General features: G+C 50.0%; 5 protein-coding genes across 8 annotated transcripts in view; 4 read left to right on the top strand and 1 right to left on the bottom strand.

Annotated features, from left to right (window-relative positions):
- The first annotated feature begins 349 nt into the window (after positions 1-349).
- LOC146237370 (guanine nucleotide-binding protein G(I)/G(S)/G(O) subunit gamma-5) lies at positions 350-3,739 on the top strand. The gene is made up of 3 exons (XM_084685638.1): positions 350-512; positions 1,336-1,462; positions 1,766-3,739. The coding sequence occupies exons 1-2, from the start codon at positions 423-425 to the stop codon at positions 1,459-1,461; spliced, it is 216 nt and encodes a 71-aa protein (XP_084541764.1). The 5' UTR covers positions 350-422; the 3' UTR covers position 1,462; positions 1,766-3,739.
- Positions 3,740-3,825: 86 nt separating this feature from the next.
- On the top strand, positions 3,826-8,967 carry LOC146237369 (afadin- and alpha-actinin-binding protein). Of its 4 annotated transcripts, XM_084685552.1 has the most exons (12): positions 3,826-4,370; positions 4,493-4,617; positions 4,740-4,808; positions 4,944-5,058; positions 5,252-5,330; positions 6,947-7,070; positions 7,226-7,370; positions 7,443-7,546; positions 7,966-8,127; positions 8,246-8,357; positions 8,471-8,651; positions 8,766-8,967. In XM_084685552.1, exons 1-12 carry the CDS (start codon positions 4,313-4,315, stop codon positions 8,860-8,862), a joined length of 1,371 nt encoding a protein of 456 aa, XP_084541678.1. In that variant the 5' UTR covers positions 3,826-4,312; the 3' UTR covers positions 8,863-8,967. The 4 variants fall into 4 exon arrangements, with proteins under 4 accessions (XP_084541678.1, XP_084541677.1, XP_084541676.1 ...); XM_084685551.1 differs by lacking the exon at positions 3,826-4,370 and having other exon boundaries at positions 4,395-4,617; positions 6,950-7,070; XM_084685550.1 differs by lacking the exon at positions 3,826-4,370 and having other exon boundaries at positions 4,395-4,617.
- Positions 8,968-9,212: 245 nt separating this feature from the next.
- nanos3 (nanos homolog 3) lies at positions 9,213-10,878 on the top strand. The gene has a single exon (XM_084685618.1). It carries the CDS (start codon positions 9,355-9,357, stop codon positions 9,946-9,948), a length of 594 nt encoding a protein of 197 aa, XP_084541744.1. The 5' UTR covers positions 9,213-9,354; the 3' UTR covers positions 9,949-10,878.
- Positions 10,457-13,771, bottom strand: LOC146237367 (uncharacterized). Its single transcript, XM_084685914.1, has 5 exons — positions 13,690-13,771; positions 13,427-13,469; positions 13,120-13,229; positions 11,643-12,940; positions 10,457-11,147 (listed from the first exon to the last, which is right to left on the bottom strand). The coding sequence occupies exons 2-5, from the start codon at positions 13,461-13,463 to the stop codon at positions 11,030-11,032; spliced, it is 1,563 nt and encodes a 520-aa protein (XP_084542040.1). The 5' UTR covers positions 13,464-13,469; positions 13,690-13,771; the 3' UTR covers positions 10,457-11,029.
- A 19-nt stretch (positions 13,772-13,790) lies between these two features.
- Positions 13,791-20,149, top strand: part of cc2d1a (coiled-coil and C2 domain containing 1A) — an 11,531-nt gene continuing 5,172 nt past the window's right edge. Inside the window, exons 1-18 of the mRNA XM_084685472.1 lie at positions 13,791-13,936; positions 14,342-14,423; positions 14,724-14,847; positions 15,121-15,233; positions 15,373-15,606; positions 15,735-16,047; positions 16,290-16,399; positions 16,481-16,553; positions 16,797-16,883; positions 17,328-17,455; positions 17,707-17,779; positions 17,932-18,068; positions 18,162-18,255; positions 18,762-18,934; positions 19,192-19,314; positions 19,553-19,611; positions 19,721-19,837; positions 20,067-20,149. The exon at positions 20,067-20,149 is cut by the window's right edge and continues 50 nt beyond it. Coding sequence (XP_084541598.1) covers positions 14,367-14,423; positions 14,724-14,847; positions 15,121-15,233; positions 15,373-15,606; positions 15,735-16,047; positions 16,290-16,399; positions 16,481-16,553; positions 16,797-16,883; positions 17,328-17,455; positions 17,707-17,779; positions 17,932-18,068; positions 18,162-18,255; positions 18,762-18,934; positions 19,192-19,314; positions 19,553-19,611; positions 19,721-19,837; positions 20,067-20,149 — 2,098 coding nt within the window. The 5' untranslated portion in view covers positions 13,791-13,936; positions 14,342-14,366. The remainder of the gene's footprint in view (positions 13,937-14,341; positions 14,424-14,723; positions 14,848-15,120; positions 15,234-15,372; positions 15,607-15,734; positions 16,048-16,289; positions 16,400-16,480; positions 16,554-16,796; positions 16,884-17,327; positions 17,456-17,706; positions 17,780-17,931; positions 18,069-18,161; positions 18,256-18,761; positions 18,935-19,191; positions 19,315-19,552; positions 19,612-19,720; positions 19,838-20,066) is intronic.

Genomic DNA, 20,149 nt, shown 5'->3' with positions numbered 1-20,149 from the left:
TTTCTCCACCTGTCACCCGATTGGTTCTCAAGGCCCACGGAAGCAGTTTCATTGGCCAACTAACACATCAATCACGTACAAAAAGCCGATCCACCGTATTAAAAAGTAATTCATCAAACTTAAACCAAACTTTTTAAATGCATATTGGGAAATAATTTATATAAAAAATCCCCAAATCCTTGCCAAATATTTAAATATAATTAATTTTTATGAAATAATAAAATTTGTTTTGACAGCATTTTACGTTTTTATTTTCCTGTTTGGTCTGTTGTGATGAGTTTTGTATGCCTTGGGCACACGTTGTCCTTTCAGGTCACGTTGGTTGCACTTACTCGTGACGCCAGTCAAATCGAACACACCCTCGGATTGTTTCTGACTTGGGACAGGAGTTTCCCACTCTCCGCCATACTTCTGCCGCCGACATGTCAAACAATAACGCCAGCAGCAACCTGGTCGTCGCCAAGAAAGTCGTCAAACAGCTGAGGCTGGAGGCCAGTGTCCGGAGAATAAAGGTAGGTGGACAGTTCGTCGTTAAACACGGAAAAAACTATTTTTTTTTAAAGACTGGAGACCAAGTGACAGGCTGTGTGATGTCTTGCGTAAGCAAGTCCAAACTCTTCGATACAAAGTCATCAACATTGCTACAGTTTCTGTTGGCGTGTTAAATGTAGCTCCTGTAGGTTATAATGTTGACAACCGTGGTTTTAAACCATGTAATTAATGTTTTAATAGGAGCTAGTTGTTTTAATCGTAAGAGACGCCTGTCAGACTATATTCAGTTGCATCAACCAGCTTGAAAACTCAAGTGGGCAGACCAAATTGTGGTTTTCTATCAACGTTACCGTATACGTTTTATTTTCCTGACGTTACATTATTAAATTGAGGGAAGCGTATTTTATACAGATGGTCTAACCGCTGCAAGCCCAGTAGCCTACCCCTCAGAAAAAGCCCAGCTATTTTTCATCCTTCACTTCCTGGTGACTTCAGTTTGCCTAAATGGATTAGCTGTCTGTTTTTTGGCATTGTCAATTCCAACTGTAGCTAACAACTTCTGGTTACTTGCAAATGTATTCAAATAGTTGCTGTGCTGTGTATTCCCAGAAAACGAACGCCTGTTTGTGTGTGTGTTTGTTTGTGTGCCGTGGTTCCCCATGGAAATGAGATTCTGTAGAAGTAGTGGGTTTCATCTGGCACATAATGCTAAAAGTGAACTCTCTTGAGAATGGCAAGGTTATCATTCTGTGTGTGTGTGTGTGTGTGTGTGTGTGTATCATCCTGTGTGTGTGTGTGTGTGTGTGTGTGTGTGTGTGTGTGTGTGTGTGTATGTATCTACAGGTGTCCCAGGCAGCGACAGACCTGAAGAACTTCTGCATCCAGAACGCTCACAAAGACCCTCTTCTCATGGGAGTCCCATCAAGTGACAACCCCTTCAGACCGCCCAAGTCTTGCACCCTGTTTTAAGGTATGGATCAGAGTAGAATGGAATAAAACATCATTAATAGAATGGAATAGAACAGATTAACTTAATAGAATGAAATGAACTAGAATGGAATAGAACATAGTTACTTAGTAGAATGGAATGGAATAGAACAGAATGTCTTGTCACAGTAGAATAGAACCGCTCTGTAACAGCCAGCAGTTTGCCAGGAATTTGAACTATTATCTAAACCAGGAAGTGCTTCAACTGTGTGTGTTTGTAATGTGATTTGTGATTAGATGCTTTTGTTTAATGTTTTTTCCTCCCCCCCCCCCCCCCCCTCTGCAGTTTTGTACAAGTGCATCCCCTGTTCTTCTTCTGCTGCTGGTCTGGGAGGGATGAAGGGATGAGAGAAACAGAGGATGGAGTTAGAGAGCTGAATACAGTGCCATACACTCACCACAGGTTTCAAACACGGGTCAAATTAAGAGACCATTCATTAATTGTATTTGAGGCGCGCTTGATTTACTGTGCCTGGCATGCAGCATGGGCTGTGTTGACTGGTTTGGGTTCTTGGTCCTTGTCAAATTCTGAAGAACACCAGGCTCACTTCAAACATTTGGTTCAAAGATAAAGATAGATATAATCAGAACTGGATCATCCGTGTACAGGATTGTGATCCACCGAATAGTTGAATGCTGCGTGCAAGCACAAGTGTGTGTGTACAGTATGTATGTTATTTACAGACTGCATGCATATACGTTGTCAGTGATGTTACAAGCTCCAAGCCTTACTATACTATGCCCCTACACACACACACACACACACACACACACTTACACACTGTCAACTTCATCCATGAATGAAAAACTATCACTACTGTAAATGTAACACAAAAGCAAAACGAGGACCAAGAATCACCTACATAATATACAATAATCTATTCAAACTTACCCTCATCCATTCTCATCCTCGCAAACAGACCTTCAGTCCCTCACATGGCCGTATGATAACTCTCATTTACAAAGAAAAGTCTTTGAGACCTTGTGCCTTCGTCTAAAAGCAGTTAATGGGTGTTTGTGCCTAATATACATCACTTTTTACACACACACACACACACCAAGCACTCACACACAGGTTTCTAAGCGATGGTGCTTGTGTTTAATATCTTCCCATAGGCTGCTCACAGCTGCCCGGTCACATGGTCACTTCCTTCCTGTCCATGAAGAGGCAATACCTCTTCAATATTTACTCACTTTTTTTCTTTGTTGTTTTACTGTCTCACCCCCCCCCCACCCTCTTGTTTTGTTTAGTTTTCACTCTAATGCTATGTTGGCATTCCAGCACGAATCAAGGGCTTTCTTTAAATAGATTTGCTGTCCGTCCACAGTAAGTGAAGAGGGAGCTGGGCCTGGGGTAGGCGTAGTTTTGCTCGGCGGTGTAGCCTGTGTGACACCCAGGACCCGTCACCACGTCCTGTCTGACCCCTGTGACACCCAGGACCCGTCACCACGTCCTGTCTGACCCCTGTGACACCCAGGACCCGTCACCACGTCCTGTCTGACCCCTGTGACACCCAGGACCCGTCACCACGTCCTGTCTGACCCCTGTGACACCCAGGACCCGTCACCACGTCCTGTCTGACCCCTGTGACACCCAGGACCCGTCACCACGTCCTGTCTGACCCCTGTGTCACCCAGGACCCGTCACCACGTCCTGTCTGACCCCTGTGACACCCAGGACCTGCTGTCACCACGTCCTGTCTGACCCCTGTGACACCCAGGACCTGCTGTCACCACTTCCTGTCTAACCCCTGTGACACCCAGGACCTGCTGTCACCACGTCCTGTCTGACCCCTGTCACGTCAGCATCACAGAGGAGGGGGTCATGGCATAGCGACAGGATGATCACTACTAAAGTACTACGAGGTCCACCAGCACCAGCCATCATGCGGGTGTGGCAAGGCATCCTGAGGTCATGTCATTCAGGTTACAGGGTTCCTGTCATTCAGGTTACAGGGTTCCTGTCATTCAGGTTACAGGGTTCCTGTCATTCAGGTTACAGGGTTCATGTCATTCAGGTTACAGGGTAACAGTGTTTTAACGTCCATGCCAGGAGCCCCACCCCCTCCTTAACAACGCCACTGCTGGCTCCACCCCTTCCTTAACAACGCCACGGCTGGCTCCCTAACGACCCTGTGGTGACATGGTCGTCCCTGATGGGGGGCGCTGTGTCATCGCCGTGTGTGCCTGCATCCCCTGTGCTTTACCCTCCACTACTGCGTGAATGTATGAAACAATACATTTCTTCTGCGACTACAAATTCCATGCGTCTGTGTCTCTTTGTGTCTGTGTAATTTAATATCCTATGAAATAGATTTGATATCCTATGAAATAACGGGTGTTTCTAGACAGTTGACTCATCACACTGTTGTATTTAGCTGTCATATCAATTGGAGTGACTACAGCTAATTAACTGGGATAATCCCAGTCAATCAACTCGTTAACGAGGCAGATCATTAACCAGAGTGCCACCACCTGAGAGGAATCTTCCAGGTGAGACAGCACACAGGTCAACACTCTGCCTGTCGAGGTGAGACAGCACACAGGTCAACACTCTGCCTGTCCAGGTGAGACAGCACACAGGTCAACACTCTGCCTGTCCAGGTGAGACAGCACACAGGTCAACACTCTGCCTGTCCAGGTGAGACAGCACACAGGTCAACACTCTGCCTGTCCAGGTGAGACAGCACACAGGTCAACACTCTGCCTGTCCAGGTGAGACAGCACACAGGTCAACACTCTGCCTGTCCAGGTGAGACAGCACACAGGTCAACACTCTGCCTGTCCAGGTGAGACAGCACACAGGTCAACACTACCCACAGCACCGCCACAGATGTCTAAGCGTGGGCAGAGACGGCCAGGGGCCATGAGGAGGGGCCAGGAGTTCTCAGGTAAACTGTTTACGTGCACACACAAAAACTTTACATACATACAAACAATATGTCCTCTTTCAGGTCTTTGTTCTTGAATTCATCCTCCTTTCTCAGTCTTGCTGTTGCATCCTTCCTTCCAGACCTCCAGGACACCTTCCTGCTCAGCGGGGAGCATGGCTCCTCCCTCAGTGAGACCTCCCACAGCGCCTCCTGGTGGCCAGGTAGAGGTAAAGACGAGAGGAAGGTTTGGGGACCCTCACTCAAGGTACTGTGAGGGAGAGGGGTGGGGGAGAAGTACAATGCATTTTTGTTTACCTTTACCGTGTGTGTGTGTGTTGGGTATACCTGACCCGTCCAATCGGAAAGAATCAAACTTGTCTTGTACAGGAGCAGCTGTCTGAGAAGGATCAACACATTGCCAGACTTCAAGACACACTGAGACGAGAGAGGGACAAGGTGAGGTGTGTCTGTGAGAGAGACAGCCCTGAGCAACCTGATGTTGACCTCTGCCCCCTCCTCCCTCCCCTCCCCCCCTCCCCCCTCTGCCCCCTCCTCCCTCCCCTCCCCCCTCCTCCCCTCCCCCCCTCCCAGTTGTCTCGGCTGCAGTCCCGGTGTGTCCAGCAGGGGGCAGAGTTGAGGCGCAGAGAGCAGCAGGCGTCCAGACTGAAGGAGCGTCTGGCAGACCCACGCAGAGACCGGGGCCATGGTGAGGACACACACACACACTCACTCACACTCACACACACACACACACACACCCACTCGCTTCAGTCATGTTGTATGTCCCTTCATCTCCCTCTCTCTCTCTATCCTCCTCGCTCCCTCCCTCTCCCCCCTCTCTCTCCCTCTTTCTCCCCCCCCCTCTCTCTCCCTCCCCCTCTGTCGGGTTCCTGCTGCAGCCATGGAGCTGCTGAACCCTCCACCCAGAGTCCTGGGGAGGAGAGAGCAGCCGCTCAGACCAGCCAGGGGCAACCCCAGGTACACACACACACACTCCAACCCCAGGTACACACACGCACACTCCAACCCCAGGTACACACACACACACTCCAACCCCAGGTACACACACACACACTCCAACCCCAGGTACACACACACACACTCCAACTCCAGGTACACACACACACACACACTCCAACTCCAGGTACACACACACACACACACACTCCAACCCCAGGTACACACACACACACTCCAACCCCAGGTACACACACACACACTCCAACCCCAGGTACACACACACACACACACACTCCAACCCCAGGTACACACACACACTCCAACCCCAGGTACACACACACACTCCAACCCCAGGTACACACACGCACACTCCAACCCCAGGTACACACACACACACTCCAACCCCAGGTACACACACACACACTCCAACTCCAGGTACACACACACACACACACTCCAACTCCAGGTACACACACACACACACACACTCCAACCCCAGGTACACACACACACACTCCAACCCCAGGTACACACACACACACTCCAACCCCAGGTACACACACACACACACACACTCCAACCCCAGGTACACACACACACTCCAACCCCAGGTACACACACACACTCCAACCCCAGGTACACACACACACTCCAACCCCAGGTACACACACACACACTCCAACCCCAGGTACACACACACACTCCAACCCCAGGTACACACACACACTCCAACCCCAGGTACACACACACACTCCAACCCCAGGTACACACACACACACTCCAACCCCAGGTACACACACGCACACTCCAACCCCAGGTACACACACACACACTCCAACCCCAGGTACACACACACACACTCCAACTCCAGGTACACACACACACACACACTCCAACTCCAGGTACACACACACACACACACACTCCAACCCCAGGTACACACACACACACTCCAACCCCAGGTACACACACACACACTCCAACCCCAGGTACACACACACACACACACACTCCAACCCCAGGTACACACACACACTCCAACCCCAGGTACACACACACACTCCAACCCCAGGTACACACACACACACTCCAACCCCAGGTACACACACACACACACTCCAACTCCAGGTACACACACACACACACACTCCAACCCCAGGTACACACACACACACTCCAACTCCAGGTACACACACACACACTCCAACCCCAGGTACACACACACACACTCCAACCCCAGGTACACACACACACTCCAACCCCAGGTACACACACACACACACTCCAACCCCAGGTACACACACACACACACTCCAACCCCAGGTACACACACACACACACACACTCCAAACCCAGGTACACACACACACACACACACTCCAAACCCAGGTACACACACACACACACACACACACACTCCAACCCCAGGTACACACACACATACACACTCCAACCCCAGGTAAGTCACACACACACACTCCAACCCCAGGTACACACACACTCCAACCCCAGGTAAGTCACACACACACACACACTCCAACCCCAGGTACACACACGCACGCACACACAGGCAGGCACACACAGACACACACTCTACCACATCTCTCCCTCTTCCCCCCCTCCCTCTCTCCCAGTAGGAGGGAGGAGGCAGCGTTGCTGCTGATGCTGGAGCGCCGGGAGGCGGAGCTTAGAGAGGCGATGAAGCTGAGGCACGGGCTCACCTCGCTACTGCACACGCTCAGACGAGACATGGAGCAGGTGAGGGGGGGGGGAGAGGAGGAGAGAGAGAAGGGGGAGGTATGAGAAGGGAGAATATAAAGTAAAAGTGTGAAAGGGTGGACGAGGAGTAGGAAGGGAGGAGAGAGGACACGTGCACATTGCTACACTGAGCTGAAGCCTTGAACATGTTTTAGACCATACAGTGCACCAATGTGGAACAGGAAGAGGCTGATAACGGGTTGGTCCAATCAGAGGAGTTGCTGGGGGAGCATGTGACCGGAGGTGTTGTTCAGGGTTGGAGGAAGGTGCAGAGGAGGCTTGAAGATCTCCTGATCGCAGGTATGAGTTAGGATACTGTCCTTCCACTATGAAATGGCTAGTGTGTGTGGTTGAGTGTGTGTGTGTGTGTAGGCCACACAGCAGAGGGCACAGACCAGGATAAGCTGCTGGCTCAGCTGGAGCAGGAGCTGCAGGACAGTCACCAGCTGATCAAGACCCAGCAGCAGCTACTGCAGGTGGGACCACACACACACACACACACACACACACACACACACAGCAGTAGCTACTGCAGGTGGGACCACACACACACACACACACACACACACACACACAGCAGCAGCTACTGCAGGTGGGACCACACACACACACACACACAGCAGTAGCTACTGCAGGTGGGACCACACACACACACACACACAGCAGTAGCTACTGCAGGTGGGACCACACACACACACACACACAGCAGTAGCTACTGCAGGTGGGACCACACACACACACACACACACAGCAGTAGCTACTGCAGGTGGGACCACACACACACACACAGCAGTAGCTACTGCAGGTAGGACAACACACACACACACACACACACAGCAGTAGCTACTGGAGGTAGGACAACACACACACAAGAAGATCTCTCTCTCTCTCTCAGGACAGTTTGAGCTCTCCGATGCCGGATGCTTTGGAAGATTGCTACTTCCTGGAGCAGTGGGAGGGGCTTCAAGCCAGGCGGGCGGAGATGGAGCAGCAGAGGCGGAGCTTTCAGAGGGAGCGGCAGGCTTTCACCGACGCTGCCATCCGATTGGGTCGCGAGGTGAGAGGGAAGGAGGATGGAGAGGGAGGGATGACCTTGGAGAACAAGTGTGATCTCTTGTGATCCTAAAAAGAGTGAGCGTGACACCAAAATGAAAGCTGTGTGTGTGCGTGCGAAGCGTTGTGAGTTTGAGCAGCAGAAAGCGTCCCTGGTGAGACAGCACTACCTGGGCGAGTCTCCTGTGTTTGGAAAGACCACTTGCTACAACAGGAGAGAGAGCACTGCCCTCAGTGAGTCTACGCACACACACTGTACACATGCGTACATACCTCTATACAGTACGTAAACACACACACACACACACACGCGCTGTGTGTCTCAGTGTAATGTTGTCGTAGCGCAGGTCTGCTGGGGTCAGACCACCCGTCCTTCTCTGACTCCCGTGTGCTCGCCTCCTCTTCGCTCGGGTCCGGGGTCGCACCCTGGCCTCGCTGGAGGACAGAGCGGGGTTGCGGAGAGGTCAGAGTTCAAACACCCAGCACCCCTGAGCTCTACTCCTTCTTACGACTGCCCTTCCAGAACAGGTCAGTTAGAAGAGCTCCTCTCTCCTTCCCTCCTCCATCTCAACGTGTGTGTCTGCTATTATTTTATTTTTTTCTTATGGCCCCTCTACTCTCTTCCTCTCCCTCCATCCCCAGGTCCAGTGAGAATGCAGCCCAGCCAGAGAGCTGGGGCAAGGGGGCAAGGAGGCACCAGTTAAGCCCCCTTCCTCCAGGCATGGAGTTCTCCTTTTAGACAAGCTGAGAGCTGCGGCAGCCAGTTGCAGTTATAGGCCCATAAAGTTTGTATACATGTATGTTGTTGTTTTTGTGTTTGGAAACAATAAAGATTAAATAAATACTTTGGCTGCCTAGGGGTTTTTATTACTTAACTACTATTTTTATGCAACCCTTTTGTTGGGCTGCATATCGCGTTCAATTACTTCTGTCGTTGATTCTTATGTCTTGTTTCCCTCAATTGACGGATGACATAATTGGAAACGATAGCACGTGCCACGGCTTGTTCCCGATAGCAACGTCCATGCGTCCACGCGGCTGGTTGATGATCTGATTGGCTGTTGACTCTCGGCACGAGCAGCAGCCGAGTTCAGTGTAAACACTTATCGGCTCTACTCTATGATCTCCTAAAACAGCAGCGGTAACTTAGTGAGGGCAGACAGTTGGCTTTGTGTGTCAGTGGAAGATTTACAAGTATTCAAGTCATTGTTTGGTCGAGTTTTGCCCAAACATGAACTTAATGATAGGCCAACTCCTGCAACATCTACCTGGCTACATGGATAACAAGGGCTTCCAGCCGTGGCGTGACTACATGAGACTGGCGGACGCTGTCCGCGATATCCAGAGAGAAAACTCCGATCTGACAGCTTTCCACAGCGACACCGGGGTCGACTTGGTGACGGGTGGGTTCGAGCGATGTCCGCCAAGACGCCAAACGACTTGTCCAAGGCGAGAGAATCCGTTCTTGGACGTGGCCGTTGGCACCGTGCGCAACGACCCCATCAGCCTAAGAAAAGAGCCCACTCCCGTGCCCTGCACGTCGGGTAACATGGGGCAGAAGGAGCGAAAGTGGGCTTGCAGTATGAACGCGCCGGAGAGGCCTTCTCCGGAACGTAAGTTCTGCAGTTTCTGCAAGCACAACGGGGAATCTGAGACGGTGTTCGGGTCCCACTGCTTAAAGGGCCCAACAGGGCAGGTGCTGTGCCCGTACCTCCGACAGTATGTCTGCCCTCTCTGCGGTGCTACTGGAGCACGCGCCCACACTAAGCGCTTCTGCCCCCGGGTTGATGGAGCTTACAGCTCGGTGTACGCCACAAGCCGTTGAGTGGAGTTTTGTGCTATAAGACTTCACCCAGTTAACTGCGTGATTTATAATATTTTATATGTGTTTCCTGGGTGCTTTTTACTTTTGTCACTTTTCGTTTTGTTTATAATAATGAGTGGTTTTGACTTGCATGCCTGCACGTGTTGTTTTGCAGTTTTAACTGGTCTATTTCAAAAATTGTACTTTGACAAAACCAGTAGCGGATTATTTTTTAATTAATAATGTGTTAAACCTATATATATATATATCTATACATATATTTTTACTGACTAGATTGAGCCAAATCAACAACCAACACCTCCATTTTACACAACCGGCTATGCATTAGCCTACTTTTAAGTAGATGACAACTTGGTGGCTTACTTTGGTCATTTTTCGAGAATATTCTGACAACCTGCCAATACAAAAACGTGGTGAAATTGACTCATGCTCTTCCCGTATCAGTCAAATGATGGCCGTTAAACGGTTTTAAATACTTTACATGTAATAAATGTAACCATGTTGGCTTTTGAAACTTTTAATAGAAATTGTGTATTTACCGACTTAATTGTAATAGTTTTATCAATGTTGTTTTGAAGTTCGATAGTGTGTGTGATGCAATTTTACTTTTGACCAAATGGGATTGTTAAAATACAAACATCAACGCTATAAAACTCATATCCTATGGTCAATTCTGTGTGTTTGATTTCTTGAGCTGAAAAGCTGCAAAAGGTTATCATGACCAGTTATTTGATTAACACAACTACTGGAATAAAAACAAACAAAATCATTAACAAGCTGGCAGCTTTATAACAAAATGAAATAAAACTGAAAAAACTGATCTAAAACCTTGAATATGAAAAAATTGATATCTTAATGAAAGTGATTTCATTGAGAAATCACTGATCTGACAATACAGGCATAGGCTGCAGCCTTGAGGAATAAATCACATTTTCATCTGTAAAGTGTTGTCAGATCAGATGCTATCACACCCGGAAGGGAAGAAACACACAGGCACAGTTCTGCTGCCCTACGTGCTAACGTTGTCATGGAAACCAAGCAAGGCACCACGTTTTGCTGGGACTTCATATCCCAGAATCCCTTAGATCTCGGAGTGCCGGTGCCCCGGGCTGAACCCTCTGCGCGATGAGAGGGGCCTGGCCGTCCTGTTGCCACGACGAATGCTCTCCAACTCGCGGTGAGTCGCCATCACCATCCGACTGCAAAACAGGAGAGAGAGAGAGACATAGAGAGACATAGAGAGACAGAGGGAGAGAAAGAGAGGGAGATAGAGAGAGAGACATACAGAGACAGAGGGAGAGAAAGAGAGGGAGATAGAGAAAGAGAGACAGACAGAGAGAGGGAGATAGAGAGAGAGACATAGAGAGACAGAGGGAGAGAAAGAGAGGGAGATAGAGAGAAAGAGAGACAGACAGAGAGAGGGAGATAGAGAGAGAAAGAGAGACAGACAGAGAGAGGGAGATAGAGAGAGAAAGAGAGACAGACAGAGAGAGGGAGATAGAGAGAGATATAATTGATTAATTTAAACACAGAGAAGATGCATATTAAGAGTACATCTGATGTGTTGTTATTCTTCAGAAAGTTAAAAAAGTGATAGAAGGTTCATTACATTCTGACTTGCATGACAAGACATTGTATAGGTGTGTGTGTTGTAAAGTGACAGACAGGAAGGCAGACAGACAGACAGGACTCACTTCAGAGATGACAGTTCAGTAATCAGGCCACAGACGAGCGGAGTGGCATCTTCAAGGCAGTCTACATCTCTCCTGCCCTCCTCCCCCTCCTCCCCCTGGACTGGCTGTGTGGCTGTGACCGTTAGGGCCAGGGAGAAGGCCTTGGGGTCAGCCTCAGCCCCAACTTCAGTTTCAGCCTGAACCCCAGCCCTCTCATCAGCCCCAGCCTCTCTTTCGGCCTCCGGAGAATAAGATGCGTTGTCAGCTCCCTCTGTCTCAGTCAAAACACATCCCTCATCTTCCCTCCCTCTCTCCTCCTCTAACTCCATCATTTCTTCGAGCACCTCTTCCAGCTCTGGTTCGTCCACCACCTCCAGGACCCGGTCCTCCCCAGGGTCGCTCACCTCCCCAGGGGCCGGATGGCTAGCCTGCAGGGGGCGGTCATCACTTCCTGCAGACAGAAGCCACCCCTCCTCCTCCTTCTGCTCCCCCCTCTCTTCCTTCTTCACTACTTCCTTTGTCTCCTCTTTCATCTCCTCCTCCTGCTCCCTTCTCTCCTCCTCTTCTTTCTTCTCCTTTTTGTGCTCAGTACCGCTCTCTCCATCTTCCCCTGCACTCTCCTCTACTTCCCTTCCCTCTCTCCTCCTCTCCTCCTCCACGCCGCGACTCCTCGCTCTCTCCCTCAGCCCACACATCCCCATCCTCCTCCTCCTCTTCTTCACTGGCAGCTCTTCTTCGCTGGTGTCTGCAACGCCACCCTCCCTCTCTGGCGCCCCCTTCCCCTCATCCCCAACACTCCCATCTCCCTCTCCTGGGGTCTCCAGTGGGCTGTCTTCCTGTCCTCTGTCTTTATGAAGCTCTGGCTGGATCCCCTCTTCAAGGCCAGCTAGGCAGTCCTCCTCCCCAGCCACGGGCTCTCCTCCCTGGGCAGCGGGCCGGGGGACGGGGGCCTCCGGATCCTGAACTCTGGAGGGGTGAGGTGAGGGGATGATGAACATCTGTGTAGCCTCCTCTACTTTACAGCGTTCATCCTCATTGGAGGATGTGGTGTTTTGCCCTTCCTCTTCCTGGACAGGATGTTTATCTTGATTAGTCCGCTCTGCCTCTGCTGTGTCCCGCCCCTCCACTGACTGGCCAATCACACGCTCCTCGCTAAAGTCTTTCACAGCCACACTTTTCTCCACTGCATCTCCCTGTTTGCTGGGGGAAATGGTATCTCCCGCTGCTTTCTCCTCCCGGGAGGTACCACATGAGCTGGGAGGGAGAGGGGGGTGATGATCCTCGGAATGTGTCATTGTTGGAATGTAATTCTGACGGTTCTGGAACAGTCCACACTCTTTTAGAATCGCACCAGAAACTTAACTAAGCACTTTTATTTATTGATTGATTTACATTTAGCTACACCAGGTACATATAGGTATAGGCCCATGTACACACACAATATTTAAATGGTTGATGGTTTTATTTTGACTAAGATTACAAACTATCTGTTAACTACCTGTGTGGGCTGCAGTTCCCCTAACTCTCCACTGGGGGCGCCTTGGCCCAGCTCTGGACCCATGATCTTCCTGCATGACCTGAGGGGTCTGCGCAGGGGGGGAGTGAAAGCTGGATGGAATGGCATGCAGTTCAATACAACACAATTCTCTTTTTGGAGAAAAAAAAAGATTTTTTTATCGAATAAAATGTAATATAGGTAATCACTGGTGTTGAAGCACATTTAATATGACGTGTACATTTTTGTTTTTCAGAAAGAGTGTTATTATGACTTGTTCGTTCTTGAGGTATTTTCATTTTTATTTTACCGTTGCTTTTGGTCTCGGGACGTCTTTTGGTCATCATTCCTGCCTTAAAACATCAAGATTGTAAGCGAGTATAGCATAAGTAGTCGTTGGCTCTGGCGAATCCTGAGGAAATATCGCTAACGTTAGCTAGCTGTACAGTTTGTTGACAGAAACACAGCTAGCAGACGTTGACGTTATAGTGTGCTGGAAATAGATTGGTTTGGGTATTACGACTAGAGTAATGTTATTTGTGTTTTGCAAATTCTCATATATTTTATATGTACCCTTTCCTTTGCTGGTGATGACGCTGGTGAGCTCCAATGCACTTGTTAGTTTTACGTTAATGATGGAATCCATGGGCGTGTTCCAATGCCGTAAAGCAATGGATTGCGTTGCCAATAGCGACGTAATGCAGGAAGTAACTCTAAATTCCACACCTTTCGTGTTTTTGACAGCTTAAGCTCGATATTTTGTCCCTTGTGTTACTGCAAATGCGTCGTAATATTTGAGGAAGACAATATCCTTAACCGGGTAAGAAGTGAACTTCAAAAATCCTGCCTTTGTAAACTGATTCTTCTGGCAACAGTATAGTACTTTAGGTAGGATAGCCAATGTGTTTACTTTGGAGAATTCATTGCTAAAGCTAACTTGATAAGCACCGAAGAAGTTAGTGTTATATTTTGTGTACTTGATAATACATATAGGCGACGGTCTGTGAACTTTGTTTTGCATACAAATGAAAATGTGTTGAATATCGTACCTGAAGCAAGTTGTTCTGAAGATAATCAATGAATGAGTGGTCGTACGTTTTCTACGCAGCAGTAACAGATAACTAGCTAGTTGTGTAAATCAACCCAACAGTGTTTGTCAGAGAACTTAACCGAGGAAGTATTTACTTTACTTCTTTTTCATTCATTTATCGGTCTGTGTTTATAGCTCTTGTGTTGCCAGGGACCTGTTCATGAGTCGCGGTAGGAACCCCCCAACCCGGGGTCAAGGGGCAGCACGGGCCAAAGAGGTGGGTGACCCACGCAGCGCCCCTTAAAGAGAATAGTAGAATGTATAACTATGCTGCATTCAAAGTTCGATGAGTCCGTCTGGTATGATCAAATCCATGGTTGATGTATAAAGAAATAAAACACAGAAATGTTAATCACGATTTCCTTCCTCTCCTCCCTGTTTATATTTCTCTTTCTCTCTCGCTGTTTTATACCCCTCTCTGTCTCCCTCTTTCTTCCATCTTTCTCCTTCACTCTGTCTCTCTGCCTCCACCCACTCCACTCCACCCACACACTCCACCCCCCCCCCTCTCTGCTAGATGGGGCTGCTCCTGGATCTGGGTGGAGGGGTGGATGAAGGAGGGAATGAAGAAGAGCTGGAGGCGGAGCTTCTGGCTCTAATGGGGGGAGGAGGGTCATCAGGGAAGAAAGGGGGAGGCAAAGGTGAGTGTGTGTGTGTACTATTTGTCTTTGTGTGTGTGTGTATGGTGTGTGCGTGTGTATTTCGAAAAAAAAGTTTTTATCATTGATGAGGACTCTACTACTGTACTGTCTACTCTCCGAAAAGTTACAAATAAATATTTTTCCAAAAAGGTTTTGAAAGGTTGAATAACTTTACTTGACTGCTTTACACTGTTAGGCTTCTCTGTTCTCCCCTCCCCTCTACTCTCCTTTCATTGTGTGTGTACCAGACAGGCTGTGTGTTTGTGTCCTCAGCACCTGTTCTTATGGCTGACATCGAGCGCATGGCTGCCCTCTGCATGAAAGATCTGGACGAGGAAGAGGATGGCGGAGAAGAGCTTGATGATGATGATGATGAAGATCTTCTGGTAAACTGACATCCTCTGTCCAGATTTCTGTTAGCTATAGAAGTGGTTCCTTCCTTTTAACAAATGCTAGCATTGATTCCTCATGGTGTGTGTGTGTCCTGTATGTGCGTGTACTGTACGTGTGTGTGCGTGGTGACAGGCGGAGCTGAATGAGGTGCTGGAGGACGAGGAGGAGGAGTCGTCACGCCCCGCCCCTCCCCAGCCCGCCGGCCCCTCCCCTCCCCGCTCCTCCTCCCCTGGCTCCTCCCCCGCGGGCGGGGCCAGCCTAGAGAGCCTCCTGGCAGAGCGAGTCAGCATGTACCAGACAGCCATCACCAACGCCAGGGCTGCAGGGGAGGGCAGCAAGGCCCGCAGATATGACCGTGGACTGAAGGTGGGAGGGGAGGGGGTGGGGGGGTGGGGGGAGAGGGGGGTGGGGGGGGGATCACAGGTGGAGGATTATGGGTCTTTGTGTGTGTGTTGATGATGTCCGTGTGTGTGTGTGCTCCTCTCTGACTCTAGACTCTGCAGTCTATGTTGGCGTCTGTCAAAAAGGGAAAACCAATCAACGAGGAGGAGATCCCACCTCCCGTCGCCATTGGTGGAAAACCTGCTCCCGCCCCTCAACCTGAACCAATCAAACAGCGGGATCCTCCAGCCCTAGCTTTGACGCCCTCCCCTCAGGCCAATCAGAAACCTCTGAGGGAGGCTGCTCCGCCTCCCCCTAATGCTAAGTCCCGCCTCCTCACCCCTCCACAGAAGACAACTGTGGTTACCCCGGATACGCCCGCCATCTCCCCACTGACCCCCTGCCAACCAAACGCTCAACACTCAGGTATACACACACACTTCCGCTCCCTCTACAGTAAATTTACATCCCCAGAGCAGGAGTAGCACATTTATCTCCCTCCCTGAACTCACTCTCTCCATCCTTCTCCAACTCTCTCTCTCTCTCTCTCTCTCTCTCTCTCTCTCTCTCTCTCTCTCTCTCTCTCTCTCTCTGTCTCTCTGTCTCTCTGTCTCTGTCTGTCTCTCTCTCTCACTCACTCACACACATCTCTGCCCCCCCCTCTCCAGAGGGGAAGCTGAGGGTTCTGTCCAGACAGAGGGAGTACAAGCTAGCAGCTCTTCAGGCCAAGCAGGGCGGAGATTCAGACATGGCCAAACAACTCTACCACGTTGCCAAGGTAACGGCCGCCACCAACTGCCAGATCTAACCCTACTTTAAGAACTGTAGAACAACCTTATTCCTCCCCTCCACTCATCAGAAGCTGGACTCTGTAGTGGAGGCGCTGGACAGAGCAGAGCCGGTGGACCTCAGCTCTCTACCGCCCCCTCCAGGTCAGCAGCAGCTACTGACGGACACAATATTTAGGGTTGCAGAAAAATACTAGTTGATTAGGACTGTTTCTTACAGGTTTGGGTAGGTTCTAGACTAACAAATGTATTCCTTCTTGTGTCTAACCCTAACGCTAACCCTAACCCTCCCTCCCTCCCTCCCTCCCTCCCTCCCTCCCTCCCTCCCTCCCTCCCTCCCTCCCTCCCTCCCTCCCTCCCTCCCTCCCTCCCTCCCTCCCTCCTCAGATGCTGTGGTGGAGCCTATTGCCCCTCCTCCCCCCCAGTCTTCCAGCCGGCCTGCCCCTGCAGCAGCGCCCCCTGTGGCAGACTCTGGTAAGACAACCACACTCTGGAAACATAAAAGTACTTGGATTATGTGTGGATATTTAATATCAGGTTGATTGATTTTGTTGTGTGTGTTGGGTATATGTGTGTGTGTTGGGTATATGTGTGTGTGTTGGGTATATGTGTGTGTGTGTGTGTGTGTTGGGTATATGTGTGTGTGTTGGGTATATGTGTGTGTGTGTGTGTGTTGGGTATATGTGTGTGTGTGTGTTGGGTATATGTGTGTGTTGGGTATGTGTGTGTGTGTGTGTGTTGGGTATATGTGTGTGTGTTGGGTATATGTGTGTGTGTGTGTGTTGGGTATATGTGTGTGTGTGTGTTGGGTATATGTGTGTGTGTGTGTTGGGTATATGTGTGTGTGTGTGTGTTGGGTATATGTGTGTGTGTGTGTTGGGTATATGTGTGTGTGTATGTGTGTGTGTGTGTGTGCAGCGCTGCCTGCCCCTGGCAGTGTGGGAGAGGCCCTGCAGCAGAGGATGAACAGGTACAAGGCTGCAGCAGAAACAGCCAAGAGCAAAGGGGACGACCGCAAGGCTCGCATGCACCTGCGCATCGTCAAGGTAACCACAGTCACTCGCTCACTCGTTCACAGTGATAAGTTAGAGATTGCAGCGATGGGTTACGGAGTTACAGAGATGTGTAACAGTGTTACCGTGGTGACTGTGTGTAACCATGTTACCGTGGTGACTGTGTGTAACCATGTTACCGTAGTAACTGTGTGTAACCGTGTTACCGTGGTGACTGTGTGTAACCTTGTTACCGTGGTGACTGTGTGTAACCGTGTTACCGTGGTGACTGTGTTTCCTCTCAGCAATACCAAGACGCCCTCAGGGCTCACAAAGTGGGGCGTCCCATCAACCTGGCCGACCTCCCTGTGCCACCGGGTAACACCTGTGTGTGTGTGTGTGTGTGTGTGTGTGTTTACAGTGTCGGGTGTCACAAAGCCTTAGTTGGAGTTTACAGTATGCATGTAACTGTGTGTCACCTACCTTAGCTTGTGTGTTCCATGAGTTTAGAATGTGTGTGTGTGTCCCAGGATGCCCTCCTCTCCAGGGCTCAGAGAGCGGCCAGCAGAACTTCCAGGGTGTGCTGGAGAACGCCATGAAACTGGCCAATCAGGACGCGGATGCTGATAGGGACGACGACGAGGGCGAGCCGGGGGAAGTCGCCAAGGTAACAGAACGTTCCCTTGGTGGCTTTAGACTGTTCTCTCTCTTTCTTTCTCTAAATCTCTCTTTCTTTACACCTCTCTCTCTCTTTCTCTAGCCAGCTGTTCGACCTCCTGCCCAGACAACCAAAGCCCCTCCCCCACCAGGAGGAAACCCCGCCCCCACACAGGGCTCCAAGCTGGGCCCTAAAGGTGTCTGTCTGTCTGTCTGTCTGTCTCTATCTGTCTGTGTGTCTGTCTGTCTGTCTCTATCTGTCTGTGTGTCTGTCTGTCTGTCTCTATCTGTCTGTCTGTCTGTCTGTCTCTATCTGTCTGTCTGTCTGTCTGTCTGTCTCTATCTGTCTGTCTGTGTGTCTGTTTCTATCTGTCTGTCTGTGTGTCTGTCTCTATCTGTCTGTGTGTCTGTCTCTATCTGTCTGTCTGTGTGTCTGTTTCTATCTGTCTGTCTGTGTGTCTGTCTCTATCTGTCTGTCTGTGTGTCTGTCTCTATCTGTCTGTCTGTGTGTCTCTATCTGTCTGTCTGTCTGTCTGTCTGTCTCTATCTGTCTGTGTGTGTGTCTGTCTCTATCTGTCTGTCTGTGTGTCTGCCGGTCAGAATGATATTTCTTCCCTGTCACGTTCATCACAGGTGGGCGCTCTAGTCCACCTCTGCCAACGACTTCCTGCCTTGTGTGACGTCACTTCCTGTCCCTCCACAGCCCAGCAGCAGCTGGACTTCCTGCTCCTGCGGCGGCAGGCGTTTGTGCGTGCGGCGCTGCGCTCCAAGCAGATGAAGGACATGGCGGGCGCCGCCCAGCACCTCCGACACGCCAAGGGGCTGGATCACATGATCACCGCCGCCAAGGGAGGCCTGCCTGTAGACATCACCAAGGTAACGGAGGGGGAGGGGGAGGGGTGACAGAGGTGTGGCAGGAGATAAGAGAGATGAACAGATGGAGTGAGGAAGTCATGGAGGGTGAGATTAAGGAGCCTGTGTGTGTGTGTATGTAAATGAGTGTGTGTGTGTGTTTTCACAAAAAAATCTACAGCACCTCTATATTTAACTTCCTCCCTTTCCTTTTCTCTCTCCTCCCCTCCTCCCCTCCCTCCCTCTCTCCCCCCTCCCCCTCCCCTCTCCTCCCCCTGCAGGTCCCCAGTGCTCCGGTCAGTGAGGAGGAGTACTCCCTGGGCCGCTCCCGTTCCTCCCCCCTCTCCCCCCGCTCCGCCCAGCAGTACAGCCAGCTCATGGAGCTGCTCAAGCAGCAGCACGAGGTCCAGAACACATGCTTATAACACGCTTATAACACGCTTACAACATGCTTACAACATACTTATGACACACTTACAACATGCTTACAACATACTTATAACACACTTGCAACATGCTTACAACATACTTATAACACACTTGCAACATAATTATACATTACATTACATATTATACAAAAATTACATATTTATTGTGCTTTTTTTCCATACTTTCCTCTCCTCCTCTCCTCCCTCATTACAGAAGTGCCTGAAATACTCTCAGCAGTTCACCCACATGGGCAACGTAGCAGAGACCAGCAAGTAAGAGACAAGAGGGTTTGGAGACATCTGTGTATGTTTCTGTTTGTGTCCTATCACGTGTGTGTGTGTGTGAGTAACGCTGTGTGTGTGTGTGTGTGTGTGTGTGCAGGTTTGAGAGGCTGGGGGAGGAGTGTGTGAGCAGTATTGAGGTGCTGAAGAAGGCTCACGCTAAGGGCCGACCTGTCCCCAAGTACCATACTGAGGAGAGGACCTTCAACACCGTCAAGTCAGCACCACACACACGTATACACACACACACGTATGCACACACACACGTATGCACACACACACGTATACACACACACACGTATGCACGCACACACACACACGTATGCACACACACGTATGCACACACACACGTATACACACATACATACACACACATACTATAAGATATTTTCACTAGTGTCTTATTTGTGGGTTTTAAGCGTGTTGTGTGTGTGTGTGTATGTTAGGCTCTTCCCTGACCTGACTGCTAACGACATGATGCTGTACATCGTGAGGGGCATCAACCTGCCCCCCCCTTCAGGCGTCTCCC

This window comes from Hypomesus nipponensis, chromosome 21 (genome assembly GCF_054491055.1).
Source record: "Hypomesus nipponensis isolate SF chromosome 21, ASM5449105v1, whole genome shotgun sequence".
Taxonomy (NCBI): Eukaryota; Metazoa; Chordata; class Actinopteri; order Osmeriformes; family Osmeridae; genus Hypomesus; species Hypomesus nipponensis.
This window is presented reverse-complemented; position numbering and strand designations above follow the sequence as displayed.

What these genes read in the sequence shown, in the direction of transcription:
- LOC146237370 (XM_084685638.1), top strand. Translation starts at nt 423, where the DNA reads ATGTCAAACAATAACGCCAGCAGCAACCTGGTCGTCGCCAAGAAAGTC. An exon ending in CCAGTGTCCGGAGAATAAAG is followed by an intron (nt 513 to 1,335) that starts GTAGGTGGACAG and finishes ATGTATCTACAG; the next exon opens with GTGTCCCAGGCAGCGACAGA.
- LOC146237369 (XM_084685550.1), top strand. Translation starts at nt 4,420, where the DNA reads ATGTCCTCTTTCAGGTCTTTGTTCTTGAATTCATCCTCCTTTCTCAGT. An exon ending in ACGCAGAGACCGGGGCCATG is followed by an intron (nt 5,059 to 5,251) that starts GTGAGGACACAC and finishes TTCCTGCTGCAG; the next exon opens with CCATGGAGCTGCTGAACCCT. An exon ending in CCAGCCAGGGGCAACCCCAG is followed by an intron (nt 5,331 to 6,946) that starts GTACACACACAC and finishes CCTCTCTCCCAG; the next exon opens with TAGGAGGGAGGAGGCAGCGT.
- nanos3 (XM_084685618.1), top strand. Translation starts at nt 9,355, where the DNA reads ATGAACTTAATGATAGGCCAACTCCTGCAACATCTACCTGGCTACATG.
- LOC146237367 (XM_084685914.1), bottom strand. Translation starts at nt 13,463, where the DNA reads ATGATGACCAAAAGACGTCCCGAGACCAAAAGCAACG. An exon ending in TCCCGAGACCAAAAGCAACG is followed by an intron (nt 13,230 to 13,426) that starts GTAAAATAAAAA and finishes CATTCCATCCAG; the next exon opens with CTTTCACTCCCCCCCTGCGC. An exon ending in ACTGAACTGTCATCTCTGAA is followed by an intron (nt 11,148 to 11,642) that starts GTGAGTCCTGTC and finishes CCTGTTTTGCAG; the next exon opens with TCGGATGGTGATGGCGACTC.